The sequence below is a fragment of the Xiphophorus maculatus genome, chromosome 10 (genome assembly GCF_002775205.1).
Source record: "Xiphophorus maculatus strain JP 163 A chromosome 10, X_maculatus-5.0-male, whole genome shotgun sequence".
Classification (NCBI taxonomy): domain Eukaryota; kingdom Metazoa; phylum Chordata; class Actinopteri; order Cyprinodontiformes; family Poeciliidae; genus Xiphophorus; species Xiphophorus maculatus.
Genome location: NC_036452.1, coordinates 13,742,632 through 13,763,212, shown reverse-complemented (window position 1 = coordinate 13,763,212; position 20,581 = coordinate 13,742,632). Strand labels below are relative to the sequence as shown.

The following is a 20,581-nucleotide window of genomic DNA, read 5'->3' as shown; positions in this document are numbered from 1 at the left end:
AGAAATGCCTGTCTATCTGCAGCGGACTCTCTCTCTCTCTAAAGGAGTTAGAAAAAAATCCATGAACATGCGGTCTGTGTTTTTCAAGCTCGAAGCTCTCCCCAGGACCATGCCATCGATACTGAGCTGAATTCACTCTGACAGGGGTGGCCTGCACATCCTCTCCCAGCAGATGTTGCCATTCCATTTTCTCTTTTACACCGAGCCACCCTTCTAGAGGCTTAAACGTGAGGAGGAAAACTGTCAGTGTTTATTACCGTGAAAGAACCATCAGACAGGATCTCGTCCTGAGCCACTCGGGGAGGAACAACAAGCAAATTAAACGAGTCAACAAATGGACATCAACCTCTGCTTCCCTTTGCTCCCTTAGCGCTGCGCGTGTCCCAAGATCATTTCAGCACACAGTCAGTCAGCACAAGCCTTTTTATTATTTCAAAAGAGCAAACTGCTCGTTTGTCAGGCGGCATACCAACATGGTGTATAATTTACATGTTTGTCAGCACTACAACAGTTTTAACTGTCTAACTGAAAGCTTGTTGAGTCGCTATGAATCAGCTATTTAAGGCCCTCTTTCCTTGCAATTTAGCCAGTAAGAATTTTACAAGGTGTACTAACCTTTACTACTTAGAAGACTGAGTTAGTGGAAGTATACTAATTAAGGTTATTTTGTGGAAGACGGCTGGATCGGATTATATTTGTTGCCTGCTGAGCACTTAGTAATGAACTGCCAACTAGTATTGCACATTTAGTCTAGAGGCGGCACGTCAAATGAGCTGTTTATGCCCTAAAACCCTCCAATATGGGTGAAATTAAATTCGACAGTGAAGAGTGGGCCAAAATACATCCAGATGCAAAAGACTCATTACCTGGTATTAAAATTAACGGTAGCACAATTAGTTGCTTCTTCAGGTTTGTTCGGAGAGATTATTTTCTGTTAATAAATCAGATCATCATCAGGAAACTTCATTTATAAAGTTATTTCTTTCTGATATTCAAAGGATTGGAAATCTGTAGGAGGCAAATACATGATAGCAATGCTGATTAAAAATCTGTTCATAAATGGTTTTTTTTACATAGTGGAGAAAACATAATCGACATATTAACTGTAAAAACCAACCCATCCTAAATAGATCAATCAAAAATATCATTGATACTGAAAAGTGTCCTTCTGAGTTTCCCAAAATGCAAATAAAAAAGCTTCCAACAGACCCCAAGTTATAAGAAAACAAATCCTTCCTTCCCTCCTTTGACACTCTGCCTTGGAGGCTGGACAAAGATAAGCAGAGACAATATGTCAAGGTGTATGAGAGGAGATATGAGTGGAGCAGCCAAGCACTGTTATGATTCTGCTAGCAGCTGGGCTGGTGAGATGCGTGAGCGGCGCTACAGTAGCTTTAATGTTTGGTCTTTAATGTTGCCGATTTGGTGTCCCATTAAATCCCACGCTTTCTGAGGTGGACAGAAAACAGAGTAGACACAGACCGATGCTTTCATTATCACATATTTTATTGAAGGAGTGCCCATGAACGTGACAACCCAAACAGCTGAGTGCATAACTTTTTTAACCTTTACCTGACTGTTTTCCGACACACACCCAAAAACACGCCAATCGTGTGCATTTTCAGGCACATTGCCCTTCATAAGGAGTCTCACACTGCAAGTAGTTAGAAATTAGGAACACAACTGAGCCACTGTTCTCATGCTCGCTGGTTTTCAAACAGACCTCCACAGGAGCCTGGTTTCAAAGTAAAGGACAACTGGTGGAGGCGTCGAGTGTGTTCGCTTCATCAGGAGGCATGTTGAGGAAATCTGAGTCACAGTTTTGAAAGGTCCTGTTCGGAGGTGTTTTTTCCCTCCATTGGAGTCGATGTTGCTTAAATAACACTGAGTGCTCTCTCTCTGCCTGTGGCTTCATTAACTGAAGACGGGGAAACGACCCTTGAAATAACAAACTCACAGCTCTGGAACCGAGCGCAAAGCGAAGTGTTCACACAACACATTCATCTCTGTATATCAAAAAAAACAAAAAACATACAGACGTGAATAACCTGAAAGTGAGGTGTTAGGAAAAAAAACAAACAAATAAAGCAAAACTCTAAAGCAAAATGGAAAGGCTTAATAATCTCAGAAAACAATCGCTGAGTTATTCAAAATACATACATAATGCGTATACACTTTTTGAATAAATACATTTCAAAAATACAAATACATTTCTTTATCTTTCCGTACTCCTTATGCTATAAACAAACTTTAAACGCTTTAATGCATGTTTACAACTTATTTCTCCACTGATTTTGTTACTTCTGTGTAGAAAAACTGCATAATATAATAATACCCATCATCTCTGTCTCACTTCCACTGGGATTCAAACTGAGGAAATGTATGCAGACACCATGGAATAATGTGACTTAAATCTTTAAACGAGTTCTTAAAATATATGAGCACAGGTCAGAAGAATTTCCGCAGAAAGAGTTTTGCATATTGTTTTCCTAATCTGTAGCTTCTGCATATCACTTAAAGCTGGTAATGCTGATTAATGAGTGGAGGAAGTCCTGATGGTAGGAGAATAACACTCAGAGAGACCTTTTATAACTTTGTTCGCATTCGGATGCTTCCATCAACTAACCTTTCACTTGAGAAAGCCAAAAATGCTGATTTAATAGCTTTGAAAGCTTCTGATTGGTTCATTCACAACAGAGTTAATTGGAGGCACACTAGGGGATGTATTTGAAGGCAACACCTCACGCTGCTTTGTCGCGTACCAGCGCAGAAAAAAAATTAAATAAAAAAAACCTATGAAGATATTAATAAGAGACTTGTGGATCTCCACAAGTTTGGTTCATCCTTGCGTACAACCTTCAAATGAGTGGAAATGCCTCGATCATTTATTTGGGTTTGGTAATGTCCAGGCATCACATAGCTCAGTAAGAAGGCTGGTTTGTCTCCCAGGGACGAATGTAGTGAGAAATGTGTGAATTAACCATTAAAGGACGGTGTCCTACTGTCAAGCAGACAGAAAAGCAATACAAAAACAATTCTGAATATAGTTTGCAAATGCATTCAGAGAAATAGTTTTTGCAAGATGTCCAGTAGTATGAGGAAATTACTTTATTACTTGGCCACTGTTGTGAGAAGAAACTAAAACATTGATCAAAATGTTAGCAATCTATTGTCAGGACCTTGTAGAGAATACCCCCAAAATATTTAATCCAAATCTTACACTTTAATGGGTTATTCCACAAAATATTAAGAAATAAATGCACATTTGTGAACTTGACGAAAAGACAAAAAATCTCAATAATGTAACTTTAACAAATTAAAATAATTGTGCTAATTCCAATTGACTAACAGGAGCCAAGGTTTAGTCTAATGTTTATATCTGGTTTAACTAAGTGTGTAACTATCTGAATTTCAGAAGACTTTTTTTTTTATTAGAAAAGTCCAATAGCTTCAATTTTCAATGAATGACTTTGGAGGAAACAAGACAACATTTGGGGTTAGGATTAGTGTGCTCCAACTTAAAGCCCAAAGTGTCAAATTCTCATACCATCAAGTGTTTGCCTAAGAACCCATTGTATTTCTCACTCATTATTTAGCAAAAAAAAAAAAAAAAGACATTCAGTGATCCCAGCCAAAGAAACGTCCTGTCATCTGGTAGAACTTCATGTTGAAGGGCCTGTAGAAGTCCCGTAGCCTCTGCACCACCTCGGGATCAATGTTCGGATGGGTTCTCCCTTTGGTTTTTCCCAGGCAGTGGGGCTTACTGCTGCCCTCTGCCTTCTTGAGGCACGGGAATCCCTTGGTCTGATTGAAGTAAAAGTGTTTGTCTGTGATGATCCTCTTGAGGCCCAGGAAGTCCTGCACGCGGCCCAGCTCTCCGGCCGGGTCGCTGATCAGCCGCTCGCCGCTCACAAAGAGGATCTGGTCCATGGGGAAGTACTGCAGCCAGTTGTCCAGGTGCTTGGCATAGATGCCGATCTGGATGGCGCTCCATGAGGTGTCAATGAGCCCCGTAGTCCTGTTTTTGAAGGTGAGACTCTCAAAAGAGGGAATATCGGGCTTCTTAGACAGAGTCTGTGTGTAGTCAGAGATAGCTCTGGTGACGGGGTCCCTCACTACCACGATCAGTTTGGTGTCTCTGGACATGGCCGATATCCTCGCTGGGGCCTCTCTGGTCACAAAGTAGCTGGGCGTTTTCTCCATGGTGATCTGGCCCTCCAGGGTTTTTGGCATCAGATCCCTGAGAGATGATAAAGAGAAAGTAGGATATTTATTTGATCTGCACTTTCGACAAAAGCACAATGCAGAGACGTCAGTTATGCCGACAACACCTGAAAAGGTACTGCAAAATTTATTGAATATGACTGCCGTTTTGACTCTTTTTATCGAGTTCCCAGAGAGACTTTCTTTCCTTCTGCCATTAGCACAGACTAGCACAGCTCTGCCCCTCCCGCACCCACTGCTGTGCACTGCTGATCAGGTAGCTGAAAAAAATTTCTTCCACACTTTCCTGCACTTACCGGAAAATGTTTATCTTTTGCTACTTTCCCTCTGCTCAGCGGCCGTAAGGACAGTGACCTTAAGCAAAGTGAGTAAAAGCAGCCCATGAATGATTAACGTGCCCTCCCTCTACCATTTAGAGTCTCTGCAGAATACAGCTTTAAAATTCACCAAAGTACAGAATGCAAGTGTCAATTATTCATTTGCTTGCCTGGTGTTGAGGACGGGCAACAGCTAAGTGGCTTGGGCTGTTATTGGGGTAATTGAAAAAGTTTGCACACCTGTAAAAAAAAAAAAAAAAAAAAAAAATCTGCAGAGATCACATAGAGGAGGACGTCTGCAGATTATTCAACACTTCAGCATGTTGTTTATAGGATCATCCAATAGTAAACACAAGCACACATGATCAAAGGACAAACAGCTTGTGCCTGCCAGTCAAGATGACAGGCACAGAACCTTCTTTGTCGTCCTGAGGCTGTTGTACAATCATGCTCCGTTTAACATACATGGAAGAAAATGAGGCAGAGGCCACCGAGATGTTTGCTGTCGCTGAGCTTCGCACAAAAAAAAACAAAGACGTTAACTGTCGTGACAAATGTGATGCCTGGAGCTGCTTAAAGCTTCGCTCGAACACTGTTTGTAATTACTCCCACCCCCAGGCTGACGCGTACACCTTCATCTGACACACTCTGTGGCAGGACAGTGATGTAAAGAAAAAAACCTTTCTAATCTGGCTGAGATTATTCTGGCAGTTTTTGCTCAGTATGAAACAAAACAAAAACAAATGTACTTTCAACATTGTTTCAAGGTTGCTAGTGCCTTTACTGTACTTTTTAAGTTTTGACTACTCCTTATTATTGGTTTGTAATTTTGCCACGTACTATGAAGACATGGTTCAGTTTCTGGAATATGTCAATATTTAAAAAAATATATATATGTATTTGAAAACCGCAAAAAATGTTAGTTTTGACCGTTTGTTTTTAAAGTGCATTCATGTGTGTGTGGATAGGATACATACTAGCTACAAAGGCTCATTTTGTAAATCCCCATATTATGTGGACATGGGCTCTTTCCAATTTGGGTTGATAATATTTTTAGTAGGTGGTACAAGAGATAATGTTTGCCAAGATGTTTATAGTCGGGTTAAAACACATCTTTCGAGGATATAGTTAAGATATTAGGTGAGACACTTATTCAAAAAACAATGTCCTACCTCCCCAAAATGACGCAACATGCAGGAGAAAAACAACTATGGTCTTATGTCTTCTATTTCAGAAATTACTTAAATTCTATAATGGAAAATGCTACTAAAGGCATGGAGTTTTGGTGAACCATAAAAGCAATATAAAGTGCCCTGCATATTTTGGGCATGAAAATTAAAACCTTATAAGTTACTATGGAATAAACCTATTTACTACACTACTTGGTCACAAGTATTTTTTGAGCGTAACATTTCTAAAAGCCAGATGTCGATATATCACAGCATATCCAGTCTTTGTGGCTCAGTATGCTGAGTGGCTCTCCTCTTTAAGGAGCCGTTCACGAGGTCAGCAGAAGAGGAACAGGAGGGAAGTGGTCGATAAGGGCAACAGCACCAACAAGGGTGCACCGATGTCTCGACATCAGCCTGCAACTCTGACCGTGACCCAACCTCCAGAGTCCTCTCAGTATCTGGGACGTCTTCCACAGCTGTGTAGCAAGCAACTTGGACAAGGCTCCTTTCCTCTCACATTAGCTCTGGCTCATCGCACCAGAAGTACACAGTGAGGCCGTACGATGGTGCTTGAAACAAAAACCAATGTCATCTGGGACTACAAAGGCTACTAAGCTCCTAAGCCAATGATAAAGAGCAGTGAGACTAATTGTTGATCAACTGGGACTTGCAGACGCCAGCATGTCTGAATTCCTTCCTGCTTATTTTGTAATCATGCTGATTCGGGAGCGACTTGAGGACCGTAAAACGTATAACTCTGCAATGAAGAAGAATATTATTGTGCTATGAAATAGACATGAGTCTGTCCAAAAGGAAGCATCCATACTTGATGGTGTGCGTCCTGCTTGCTCTGTGGTCGACGCTTTCTCATCAGTGATGTGGTGGAGCTGGGAAACTCAGGAGGGATCCTCAGAGTCAGGAAGAATGTGGTATGTTGTGATCAGGACAACACGAAGACGGCCTTGTCCAAGCATGGAAATCGTAAACCACTCGTGTATTCAGCTTGATGTAGGGGGAAAACTATACACTTGTGGAATGCAGTCATGGAATAAATACACTACAGGTCACTTTATGCAGTGCTGTTCAAAGTATTCACTCCCTTAAACCTTTTTGCATTTTGTCACAACCACAAACTTGGCCAAAAATGGGAAATCAGAAGGACGTCATTCTGTAAAGAAATTCATTCAATTCAAAGAAGTCTCATTTGCGGTTAGCCAAAAGTGAGTAAAGGAGACACCCCAAACATGTGGAAAAGTGATCCCTGGTCAGAGGAAGCAAATTTATTGGTTGACTTTGATTGTAAATATCTGGGGTTTTTTTTAACACAAAACGGTGTACTTAGGAGAAACGCTGCACATCATCCTGACCACACCATCCCCACAGTGATATGCCGGTTGCAGCATCATGATGTGAAGATATTTTTTCTTCAGGGAAGTCAAGTGATCCTGAAAGGAAATCTGTTAGTGGCTACAAACAACTTTCAGCAGGATCAGAATCCTAAGCGTGCAGCCAGAACTACAGTGGGATGGAATGTCCAGTCAAAGTACAGATCCAAATCCACAGACATAGCCCAAGAAGATGCAATTGCAGCCAAAGGTGGTTCTACAGAGTATGGACTCAAATAATGCCCACCTTTGGCACCTTTTTAGTTACACATTTTTTTTTTTTTCATATTTCTAGAATGAACTACTGCTTGTTTTTCTATACATTAACAATAGAAGAATAGACTTTGTGTATAGAAAGTGTGTTCTTTCCATTTACAAAAAAAAAAAAAAAATCCCAAATTTTGGATAAGCCATTCCAAAATGTGAAATGGTTTAAGGACGGTTCATATTTTTGGTTTGAAGTATTTCGCAGCATGGCTTCTAAATCAATCCTTACATTTAAAATAGAACAAAAATGGGTGTGTCAACACATGCCTAATGCATGTACAACTCTTCAGTTTCACACTTCAAAAGAGAAGCAATGAACACTGTTTTTGTTTAACTGAAAGCAAATTAAGCCTAAGTCTTTCTTTCCACTGTGCAGCAGCAGCAAGCAGCACTTTCCAAGGAAAACCTCAGCGGCTTTAGTACTGTAGGTGATGTAACAGATGACAAAATGTCCAAGCGCCCGAGATTTACTGCAGCTCCCAAGTCTGCTTTTTGATGTCTTTACAGCGCTGCTAAAATACAACTCCCAAAGCCCGCTGACGCAGGAAATACAGGCAGCGGGATCTGTTCAAGACACACGACGCAAGCTCCTAAATGAAACGCAGCAGTCTTCACTTTAAATCAGTTTCACTGCGCTGGCATGTGTGTAGGAGCTGCAGTGAAAAAAAGGCAAATATTAAGAGTGACAGATGTTTAGAGCATAAACAGAGCAAACAGTTTGTGTACATGACAGAACATTACAAACTGTAATTTTACTTATATGGAACCAACCGTTTGAAAACGAATGTCAAGAGCATCGCTACTCCCAATTACAAAAACAACAGGCAATCCATCACTCAATGCACCCCTTTGTAAGCTTGTCTATAAACTAACCACCTTGAAATAAAGGCTCTGACGCATCATTGCTTTTCCCAATGACCGAGTTTTACTTGCAAACTAATTCCCTCTGCAGCCATGTACAGCCTGTGACTCATGTCTCACCACAAATGAACAAAAGAGTGCATTAATGGCATTTTTTTTTTAACTGTAAATCATGTGTATGCATTAAACATTTAATGAATTAGCACTAAGTAAAACAGAATCAGCTCCAACTGGGCTCCTTTCTTGGTGGCTATGACCTTTTAGTAAGCAGTTTGGATCTCAGCCAATGTCTGTCAAGTGAAAGGAGTTGCAACAACACGGAGGCAAGTGGGCATGAGGGCTGACCACTTCTCCCCCACCAATCTTTGGTTCATTTTTCTTCCTCTAGCAGGGAGCCCTGGCAGGCATAAAAACACTCCCACGGCGTGGCCCTGCCACTGCCACCAGATAATAATCTTGTAATTGGCTCAATATTTTTGCTATTTTGAGGCGACGGGAGGGCCCAGTACCGCTCTCGGTGGCTCGGACTCGGCAGATATTTTCCAGGTCAGCGGATGCAAGCGGAGGTCAATGGGTAAAGGAGGAGGAGGAAGTAGGGGATGATTTAGAGTAATGACCGATGTGCGGTGGTGGGGGAAGCCCACTCTTTTTAGCTTGGAGCCCTACAGCTTTCTCAGCCTTGCGTGAAAACACAGTACTTCACCTGCCGTGTGAGCTGTAAGCACCGGCTGTGCTGCCATACGTAAAGCAGCTCAAATGAAAACATATGAAGTGCTAGAGGAAAAAAAGTGTTTTCCCCGTTTTCAGATTTATTCTTTTTTGTCTTTTGTCACACTTAAATGTTTCAAATCTGCTGTTTGTAGATGAGCAGAGCATAAACTAATAGCAGTGTCCAAATGGTTTTGTTACTTGGAAGAAAAGGCTGCCAAAACCAACCAGACCCTATATGAAAAAGTAATTGCCCCCTAAACTAAAAACTGTTTGCGTAACTGGCAATGAGTCTTTGACATTACTGCGGAGGAATTTTGGCCGACTTGCCTTTGCCGATTTGTTTGATTTCAGCCATAATGGAGGGTTTTCAAGCATAAACGTCCTGTTTAAGGGAATGCGGCGGCATCTGAATCAGACTTCAGTCCTGACTTTTTCAAGACGAGTCTAAAACTCGTTTTTCAAACAAATCGGAGGTGGAGGTGCATCGTTCAAGTGCACTTAAGCTTAAAGTTGCCAAATGATGGCTACTGAATAATTTTTTGGTTCAGAGCAGAATTTATGATTCAAACAATAACAGCAAGTCATCCAGGTATCAAAGCAGAAGAGCAGCATCAGACCATCCCCACGGGCCAGCTTTAGATGTTGTTCTGGGTATTTTTGTGATGAGTCGATAATGAACTCTTTTAGTGAATTTGGTTGGCTGGACACTCCTCAAAAATTCACCACTGTTCCATATTTTTCCATGCATGGGTAATGCTATTGTTTAGCTTAAAAAAAAAGTGTGTTGTGATAGCGGCTGAGTGAATGCAGCTCTAGTGTAAAAGGTTTCTTTACTTGTCTGGTATAACAAGTAAAGACACGTTCAGCCTAAAAAGAGGAAAGAAAGATACTTTTCTATAAACCCTACAAAAACTCCTTCATAATCTCCTTTTGTCTGCACAAGTACCAAGGCACGGCTACTAATACCAGCAAAGACTAAATTAAATGAGACTCAACTGACTGCAACGCTGAGATTATTGAGGGATGCAACAAGACATTGGCTTATAACCCGAACCAACTGACTTTATATATGCCATAGCATTGCAACAGTTGCTGGGCTTTCAGAAAACAATGTTTAGTGAGGAAGTCACTAAACAGTTTGACTAATATCCTCAATAAGGCAAAAGATATTCTTCTCACATTTGACCATTTCCTAAATAAACACAATGGTCAACTTACAAAGTTGACCATTGTGTTTATCACTGCCATTTAGTTTGGCCAAAAATTGTAAATAAAGTCTGATACTCTATTCTGATAAGGTTATCTGTAATACAATGAGCCATGTTATGTAAAAACAGCAATCCTATTTGCTTTGACTATAGTGAAAACTCTGATGGAAAGCTTATATTTGATATTCTTAACATCATAAACTATAGATCTGTTGAAAAATACAGTCCAGCACAATATTTCTGAAAAAATATTAATTATGCTCCAAAAGAAATAAAACAATGTTTGTGGGAAATGTAGGGAGTTGGGAAGTAATTCTGACTCTTTAGATAAGAGAGCTGAAGTAGGAGGACATGGTGAACTCTCGTCCTTTAAGAAATAGCAACCGAAACCAACATGGAGGACACTTTCCAATAAGAGTGTTAAGTAAATAAAAATGACTGCTTTTCAACAACAGGAAATGTGCTCTCAAAATGATGAGTCGTTATCTTTGAAGTTAGACAAAGTGGATATGAATGGGTTTCATGGAGGTGTTCTAACTTTGTCCAGAGAAGGAAATTAGGCTGAAAATGAAAAAAAAAAACAATAACAAGCTGAGATGACTGATTTGATAAAGCTTGTAAGCATGAATCATTTCTCCCTGGTATTAAAAAATGAATGAAGATGAGAAGCTGAAATATATTTTGCATTTATCTTCAGATTCAGGTTTAAAAAATAAACATGGTTGCAATAAGATTTTAGTTAGTGTGGCTCCACTTGCAAAGTTTCTATTTTGTTTTCATACGCACTTAAAATGAAAAATAAAGGACAGGATGATAAAAGTGGTCCAAAATGTGCTATTATTTGTTTGACATTTATTGATGAAATAGTATTTTATAACCCACTGCGATAAAACATTCTCTTAAAGCCTGTAAAATGCATCTTCAAGCTGGAAATGTGCCTTTCGGCTGAGCTGAGGCTTTTCTCTTCTTTTCTTTTCTTTCTTTCGTTCCATAGAAAAACCACTATGTGATTTCGTAAAACATTTATAGTTGGCTTTGCAGCTTGTTCTTATAAATTTGTCAGCAGTATTTTAACAGAATCAGTCTTCTTTTTCTTCTCCCCCAGTATATTGCGTAATGGGTAAAAGAAAGCTTTATCTTTATGGTCACACGTTGAATTATTCACCCGCCTCTTTGAAAGAGTGATTGAGGGATGCAGAGTGGTTAGAAAGATGCGATTAAGTCACTTTGATCCACAAGTTGGATCCACAGCCTGGATCTGGAAGTCAGATCCAGGCTGTGTGTCAGAGGTCAGTAAGGTGACGTCCAGAACTGAGCTGGAAAGATTAGTAAGAGTAAAGTGACAGAAACAGTAGAAGACATGATTTAGATGTTTGGAGCAAATTCAATAAGATATCCATCTGAACCCACATTTCCCACTAGGAGATTTAAAATGTTTAGAAAATTTAAACAAAAACCTAACAAAGTGGAAAAATTCCTGTGTAAAATTTGAAAACCAATTCTACTGTGTTCTCATAGTAATTACATTTTCGTGTAGTTATGGACACGGCCAAGCATACAGAACTGATCATTGGTATTATATTAACTTAAGCTTCTGAGATGTGTGTCAGTCACATCAACTGATTGTAAGTCTGCTGAGCTAATTTAAGAAAAATAAAAACTATAAGACATGAACATCTTTCACACCATTACACAACTTAAAGTTTCAAGCAAAGTCCAAAGGTTTACTTCATCCTTGGGGAACATAAAGTTGTCCAACGAGTCTCAGTTGATCTGGCAGATTGATGCAGCCAGCAAGCTCAGCCGACCTTTCCACATAAATACAAATCTAGCCACATGCATCTCACTAACTTGTTAGCTTATCACCACTTCAAGGATTTATTTTTATTTTAACAAATATATTAAATATTCTCAGCACAGGTAAAGGAACTTTTACTGACTATAACATCACATACTGTAGTCTCACTTTAGAATTATAACTTTGTATCCAAAAGGGATACAAACATTTTTAGCAAGAGTCATTCTGAATTGCTGGCCTTCTAAAACAGTTTGTCTGACTACTTTTTTAGCCTCCCGTCACTATGACAATTCATTTACATTTTCACCAGGCTCATGATGATAAAATATTTTCATTTTTATAAATGATAAAAAACTATTTATGTATTTGTTTATAATTTTTATTGTTACATAGAAAGTGTGGAATTTGCAAGCCTAAAAACATTGTGCCAAAAGCAAAGCCGAAGCTTTGATTGCAAACCAAATTGAAAACTTAAACTTGTCACATCAGTTCTGTCAGGAGGAATGAGTCAAATTTCTAGCAATGTTTGATGCAAATCGTACAGTTAAAATACAAACAGGGAAACATACATTTTTCTATTTAAAGAAACTAATAATTTCTCTCATTTTTTCAAAGTTAAACTGGCCTTTTGAGATGCATTTGAGTTGGAGATATTGTGCATAGGCAGTACAAGTAAAAATAACTTAAGATTACTGATTGAAGTGTCTGAAAACCCAGAAATCTGGATTAATTTAGCATTAAACCAAATTGTGACAAAAGTTCAGCAGTACATATAAACCTAAAGGAGCTGTGTGTTACATGAACTGCCATCACATAGGCAGTGTGAGGCTTTTCTCAGAAAGCACTGCTATTACTTTTTCATATTTCTCTGACCCAGTTCAGAGCTACAAGCAGCTCGAGACAGAGCTTGTGGAAATGACACTTCAGTGGGATTGGCTTTGGATAAAAGCTCTGCCATTTTTTCATTCTGCCAAGTCAGTTTTTTGGGACTCAGCAGCTTATAAGAGATAAGACACCTAAACTTGGCTTTAATGCCAAAGCTAATTTTCAAGGTATTGTGGTTTGAAATGTCCCCTCATATGCTAAAGGTGGTTTCATTAGGAAGCATTAGGCCAGTGTGCAGCCCTTTTTATCTTTTTCTATGGTTTTTAGTGTTGAAACAATATAGAAAATGAACTCAAATAGGACTCATTTCATAGGGTATTTAAATTCCCCCTTTAAGCCTGATCTGAAAGGAAAATTTCAAAGCCCTGTGTCAAATTTGTGAGCAAAATTAAATATGAATTTGTTCAGCGCAAAATGGAAGGCTTTAAAAGGGTCTACTCTGATAATTAACCATAACAAAAGGCTTGATCTTGTGTCTTTTGGACCACTGGCACGGTGAATTATAAGCTGCTGAAACTTTCAATATGAGCATTTGAGACTTTTTACATGCGACACATAGGCTGTCGCTTGGAAGATAACTGCTGTGTGCCACATCTCTGCTGGCCCACATCCCACCTGAGTGCCTCCACTGCTGCTGCTTTAGCTGCTGTTTGTGTCGAAAGACGAAGGAACGGCAAGATGAGAAAAATCCCCACAGCTTGTGATTTAAATAATAAAAAGGCAAACTCTAATAACTTAAGTAGAGGGTTTGATCCTTCATGAAACAGCTGCTGAAATGATGAGCTGGCAGATAGACAATCCCGCTGATGTTCTCTCTTTTTACCAGCACAGACACAGACGCAAACTTTCCTGAACATTCTCCCTGCTCTGTCTGGTGACACTTTAGTCACAAACTGTTACACATATTCTCTTAAATAAAGATGACTTCTCTATAACTGAGGAACAGCTGCAAGAGAAATGTGCTGTTCACAGGTATGCTCAGTATTAATCCTTCCAAATGCAACTTATTAAACAACCTTAAAAAGCAATACTTAATGGTTTTATTACTTCTTAATCAGACAAGAATAATGAAGAGTCTCAAGAACATTTCCAGTATGAATAGGTTCTGATGCGGATCCAGAATAAACTTTTGAAAGTAAATACAGAAACATTTTCTGTAATTGAAGCTAAATTCAATTTTTACAAATAAAAAGGAAATGTTTTGAGGTGGTGTACAATTGTAGCGCTGTGCTATTTCAGCTGTTATGTGAATTTGTGTCCTTTTACACATTTCACTATGTTTTTGTATGGCACACGAGACAAACTCTGTTTTGTGAAAACAAAGGCCTCTCAGTCTAATTATATAACTACATTTAAAGTAGGAAATATGCAAAAAGTCAATTGTGCATATTAGCTTTGTAAACAATTAGTACAAATCACAGATTTGATAGGTATATAATAAAATACTAGCAAAACTAGGCATAAAACAGAGAAAAGCGCTAAATGTTTCTCTCTAGGTGACAATTAGCACAAATCACAGATTTCATGTCTGATTTTAGATCTTTGCCTTCCATAACTGGCTGGTACTAATTTTAGATGATTAGCTCCTAAATTTTAAATTTAAGGGAGGGAAAAAAAAGTTAAATGGTAAATGGCCTGTACTTCTAGAGCACTTTATCAATTCAATCAAGACTGAGCACCTGGAAAGAACCCACACATGCACACACAAGTTATGAGGTCCCACAGGGGTCTACATTAGGCCCACTACTGTCTTCCTTGAGCCTTGTGTTAGTAATGTTAGTAAGTGTTCATTAATCCAGCTAAACTAAAACAGCTTCTTAGCTTCTTATGTTAATTTTCTATTCACTGCAGCAATAGGCTAAATGCTGACCAATAGCTTTCATTTGACCGTGGCATGATTTGAAACCGCAAAATATACAGTACATTTTTCATTACTAAAATATCAGTATCCCAAAAAACCTCCTGGATTGCCATCAGTATTTAGCTATTATCTATGTAGCACACATCAAACCCTTCTACATTAGATGTCTGGAGATGTTTGTTGTTTAATGCAGCTGGTAAAAATATTAGGAGGCATTAGGAAACGAAAAGTTTATTTCTTTGCCAAAGGAGCAGATGTGGCATGGTGCTATTTGAAAGCTTCCCACAGCTCAGTACAAGTGGATGATAGTGGAGTCTGTTCTATTTTATGATAATGGATCATAAGGATGAAGAAAAACAAAGGAAAAGAGGAGGAGCTGGGTGTGGTGGAGAGTGTTTGTGTGTGCTTGTATGCGTGTGTGTTTGGTGCTACATCAGACAATTTGTCTCCTTATTTTACCACACAATGCATATTTCAACAAGAAGAAAAGCTTGTGGAGACGATGTCATTTTCAATCTTGCCAACCCCTCAACTTCAATGTGTCTGCTTTTATCTCCAGGTATTTTCATCCCACATCCACAGCACAGATAAGAATATCAATGCATTGATAAAACTACAGTGGCGCATCCACACTCAAAATCAATGTCCGGTACGACACCTAATTAAAGCAAAAAACCTGACAGGTTGATTCTCGATGGTGTAGTACAGAGAGCTGCTAACCGCCTGGGATTTTCTAAAATAGATCTACTTCTAAGAGGGCTTCATTGTTCTGCACAAACGTTGGCATATAGAAGCCAAAATTAGTCAGGTAACTTCTTAGCCAAGAGTGCTGGAGTTAGATGGGCTGCCAGATTAGTTCGCTGTGAACCCAGAACGTCATTCCTCCCAGACGCCGTTGTCTACCTCACAGCAGAGAGCTGGTGTAGGTTTCAGTTGCCATCGTCCTGAATTTCATTAGTTTTTGCTCTCCTTCAGCCCAGTGTTTCTTGATCTATAGACAGAAGAACGAGGAAGGTAGTAGAACATAATTCCTACTTGAAATCTGATAGTTACACCATAATGAAACCCAAATATTTGACAGTAAAATTTAAACACTTTTGGGAGCACATGGAGTCCAGAGTGTAAGCTTTCCATAAAAAAATTAGGAAGACAGCAAAACTGCCTTGAAGTACAGGCTAACCCTGAAGATTAAGTTTCTGTTTAGACTGAGGTTGAAAGGGGGGGCGAGTGGGAGATATTTGATGGAGTTATGGGTTAGGTGTACACCGATATCACGGAGTGTAAAAGTGATTACTGTCTCTTCTTCTTTCTGCCTCCTCCCTCTTTCCTCCTGTCTGCATCCTTCAACTCCCAGGCTCAGAATACAAAGCGCCTGGCACATCAGAGTGATTTTTCTCATCTCAGAGCCAAGCCATGGCCAAAGCACACCGGGAAAAGCTTGAACCCCTTTCTGCTATCCCTGCACCGCAGACGAAGCAGAGCAGGGCCAAGATTAGCATGTATAAATGCTCCCTGACTTATCTCTTCTTCTGATGTCAACATGCTTGAACAATCTCAGCAAGCTTTCGCTAAGATTCTGCTCCCAAAGACACAGGCAGAAACAGATCAAGATTTACACACCCTGGTAGCTTTTAATATTTGATAGAAATTTTGTGCTTCTCCTCAAACTTCCTTGGAGAATAAATAATCAGCGCGGTGATAATAAGTTACCCAAATGATTTATGCTCACTGGGGGTGAGAAGAAATGCGGTTCAGGAAGGCATGCAGGGAGGAGCCGGGGTTAAAGACACGGTCGAATGCGTTATTTCCATTTTGCGTCCCCTGCATTATCCATTAAATAAATAGCCTGGGGAAAATGGAACTTCACGCAGCTCGTTTCTGTTGAGGCAGCACTGTTATGCATAACGAACAGGTGATGCAGAGGTGTCGAGACCGCTTTGCTATCAGCAACAGTTGCCTCAAGCTTGCTGTGGCTGCATGCAGTGCCAGCAAGGTGGGGAGGGATAGAGAGCAGGTTGTTTGCTGATAGAAAAGGTGAAAAATGACCCAATGTGGAATGTCACAGGAGCTAAACCGACACAGAACAGCCAAAGTGCAGCCAGCGGGCACCCGGGGAAGGACTGTGACCCAGAATCCAACAAACCTCCAGTGAGAATGCAGAAGGCCCCATCATGGCTCTGCTAAACCGGCCACGCAACAGGAAAACACCTCCTCTTTCTCCCCAGGCTCCAGAGAGGTAACTCTATCTGGGAAGCTGAGTTGGAGGAAGTTAATATAAAGTGCAATGGAGAAGTGCGGCGTCTGAGGAGACGCTGACAACGTGCTAATGTTTTAGCCTGTCAGCTCTCTGTAAGGAAAGACGAATGGATCTAGAAATAGAATGTAATTACAAGGCATAACCTCCTTTCTAAAGTTTGGACAATGGATATACTGTAGGGATGTTTTCCTTTTCCCGCTTAAAATTTAACAAGATTTTCAGTGCTAAAAAGACATAAGTAAGATCTTCAAAGTTTAAAGAATTCAAGTCATTTTTTTTCACTTCCTTTGAAATATCATACATTTATTTTAACGATGCCATTATTCTCTGACTCTGTATGGTGCCTGAAAATCTAATTTCATATGTTTCCTAAGATCCATAATGGGAATATATTTGTATATCTCTCATCTTTGGCAATTACAGTGCAGACCAGTCAAACCAGTAAGAAATGCAAATGTCATAATTACACAAGAAATCTCAACAAATTTGAAGTCTATATCTCTCCTTTCCTACATCAGACTCAATGAAACCGTTAAGTTGTTATCAAAGTAATGATTAAAAACCTATTGCCAATTGGATTGTTTTACTCAAGTAAATAATTTTGAATTATCTGTAAACCAATGGATATTGTAACATCTGTAACATCCCCTTTGAAAGTGATGCAATGTAGCTTCCTTCACTGCCCTGTCGCTGATTTCAACTATTAACTCTCCACTGGTAAGAAATGTAAGGTAAGTAGAAAGACAAACCAGTAAAGCTCTAAATATACTTAAGCGCTAAGAGTTTAAAAGTGCAAATGAACATTTTACCTGCAGTGTCAAATAATAAATTTGCTGAAGGCTTTTCACACATGATCAGCTACAGCTTATAAGTTACCTCCAGTAGGAATGTTGCCTTCCATTTTTTTACTCATAAACTTGTGATGTATTGAGGAAGCATTACCGAGTTAAGGCCCGTGCTGCTGTTTTCCTGTTATAGTCAGTAAGGACTGGTCCAATTGTCACCAAGGACCACCTGATTACATAGACAACCCCCAAACCACAGCTTGTGTGAGCAGGTGATTGCTTGTAGGCTGTGCCCTGGAATATTATCCACAGAGATGGTAAATGAGGTGTTCAAGGGAGGAGGGGACACAGCCCTGATGATTCATGTGATCAATCAGTGGGTTATTTTTCAATATTTCACACTGATGTAATCGTCCTAAAAACACATTAACATTGAGAGAGTGCTCCGCAGAGGGATAATGGCTGTTGTTTGCACTATTACTGAGTCAAACTCTTCCATCCTTGAATGACAGATGTGCCTTAAATACAGATAAAGGCTGTGGTGTGAAGAAATATGGTCAGTCCAAAGCACAATTAGAAAATAAATAAATATAGCATAAAGCCCATAATGAGGAGGGGCTGAGTGTGCATGATTATTCACATGTGCAGACAAACAGCAGCGGCAAACCAAAACGAAATGCATATTAATGCAATTCATATTCATGACAGTGGAATAGAGGCTATTATGAGCTACTTTCAATCACATTTGCATTTACATTAGAAGCCTGCAGTTGAAGTGTAAACCTAGAGAATAAACATACATTAATATTGTTGCAAACATGGTTTTGGTTTACGAGCAAGTCCTCTAGGTGTAGCAAAGACCACACAGGCATATGGTCTGGTTGGTAGTAAAAACTATCTCTACATTCATGTAAATTAACCCTGAGTATTAGAGCTCTCTTCCATTTTTTTTGCTCTCCAAAAACATGCATTCAAGAGGGCAACATGAAGCGCTGGATTTGCACACTGGGAGTTGACTGCCAAAAAGAATGGAGCTTTGTGGACGAGGGGGAAATCCCTCCTGCTGGATTTATGCCCTGTCTGAGCCAACCCTGTTTTAAAGCAAGCTTGATAAAAGAAAGAAAGTAAAAGAAATGCTGGATCAAAAAAAATTTAAAGAAAAAAACTGGGCAGTGAAAAATAATATTCACTGCTGCTGGGGTAAATGGAAAATATCAATGTTATAAATTATACGCCAGAAACAGTCATTGAGTTTGTCCATGTATGTTTAAGCTTTTCCAGTAATGTTCACCAATCATTAGATGATTAAAACAAACAAGAACATTAACAATGAGAGGAGATATACCAGGGATGATACTGTGAGCTCTTAATTTAATAAGTCCGATTATGCATCTGTCTCTGGAGGCCAACAAACTCATGGATATTGACTTGTAAACATCAGTGTTACAAGGGCCATAATGAGGATCTTAAAATAAATAACAGCAACAGACCCATAATACGTTAACGCCAAGGTAACACATAGCTTTCATTATGATGGTACTCAACATTAAGTTTGTGCGTAACTCTTTACTCAAAAACTGAACATCCCTCTCTAAATATACACTGCATTTGAAATACAGTATGCCTGGGCCTGTTATAAAAATATGTATAGTTTTTACACAGACACAAAAAAATTACATTATACCATTCTGAAACATGATGGTCTTTTTAATGAATAGCCAGAGAAAGTACAGTGACATGAGTTGTCCAAAGATGCCATATTTCCCCTACCCCACTTGTTGCTGTGCATTGCAGGTCAGCTGACTGAAAAAAGGCCGAGAAACTTTTTCTCCAATTAACCCACATGTGGTCTTAGCGCAATGCTCAGGAAGAGTGCAGTAAATGTCACGGTTGGACAGCGGAGAACCGAGGTCAGGGGGGTTGTCCCATCAGACCGTCAGTTTCCAAAACCACACAAAAAAATCTCGTAAAAGCACACGACTCCACCATTGCGAAGTAAGTGCGACTCCACCAGTCTGTGTCATTTATAAGTAAATGTTGTTTTTTTTTACTATACTTTAGCAGCAGAAAGTACTATTGTGGGTTTCTGTCATAAATTAAAACAATTAGCTCGTAAGGAAAAACCATGCAATAGTGAGAATGTCATATGGGACCATATCTAGAATCTGGGAACCACATAAACTTTTATAGTTTAATTTTCATTCCTCACACAAGATTTCTGAAGTCTAGATGCAAAACTGCATAAATAAATCTGTCCTTTTTATTTGGTTCAGAGCTAAAAAGAGTATTTGTATTATACTGGCAGATGGAAACAACTTAGCTTTTCATGTGGGAACACATTGAGCTGACCAGGCTGTGCAATGACAATAAGCCTCCAGGATACAGAGTTGATATATATTTACTGAAGAAAACGGAAAATAATTCAGCAAGACCCATACTTTCCAATTACAACAGGCATATCCAGATGTTACCAGTTTTATATAAATAGAAAAGTTTACTAAACTTTTAGTTTTAGGCAAAAATTTACCTCAGAGATTTATTTTGTTTATACGATCGTTCAGCAAGTAGTCAAAATCGGCCAATTTTCCCTTAATCGGCTCTGACTGGGAGGGAAAATACTTTTAAAAAATGCTGTCTTGTTGAGTAAATGCATATAACTGAAAAATATCACTTTTGTACAAGTATATCAGCAACCAGAATGTGTTTTGATGCACTTTGTTTTGAAATAAGTATAAATCAGATAAAAAAAAATAGACATATGTGTTGGTGAACATTTGTGGGTTGGCTTTGTTATCCATTTTGTATTGGATTATAAACTACTATTTGCATTAGATAAAGCTGCAGCTCTTT

At 39.2% G+C, this 20,581-nt stretch overlaps 1 protein-coding gene across 1 annotated transcript in view; it reads right to left on the bottom strand.

Moving 5' to 3' along the window:
- Window positions 1-1,494: 1,494 nt before the first annotated feature.
- Window positions 1,495-20,581, bottom strand: part of LOC102229454 (heparan sulfate glucosamine 3-O-sulfotransferase 3A1-like) — a 34,092-nt gene continuing 15,005 nt past the window's right edge. Inside the window, exon 2 of the mRNA XM_005794699.2 lies at window positions 1,495-4,240. Within this exon, the coding sequence (XP_005794756.1) occupies window positions 3,619-4,240 (622 nt within the window). The 3' untranslated portion in view covers window positions 1,495-3,618. The remainder of the gene's footprint in view (window positions 4,241-20,581) is intronic.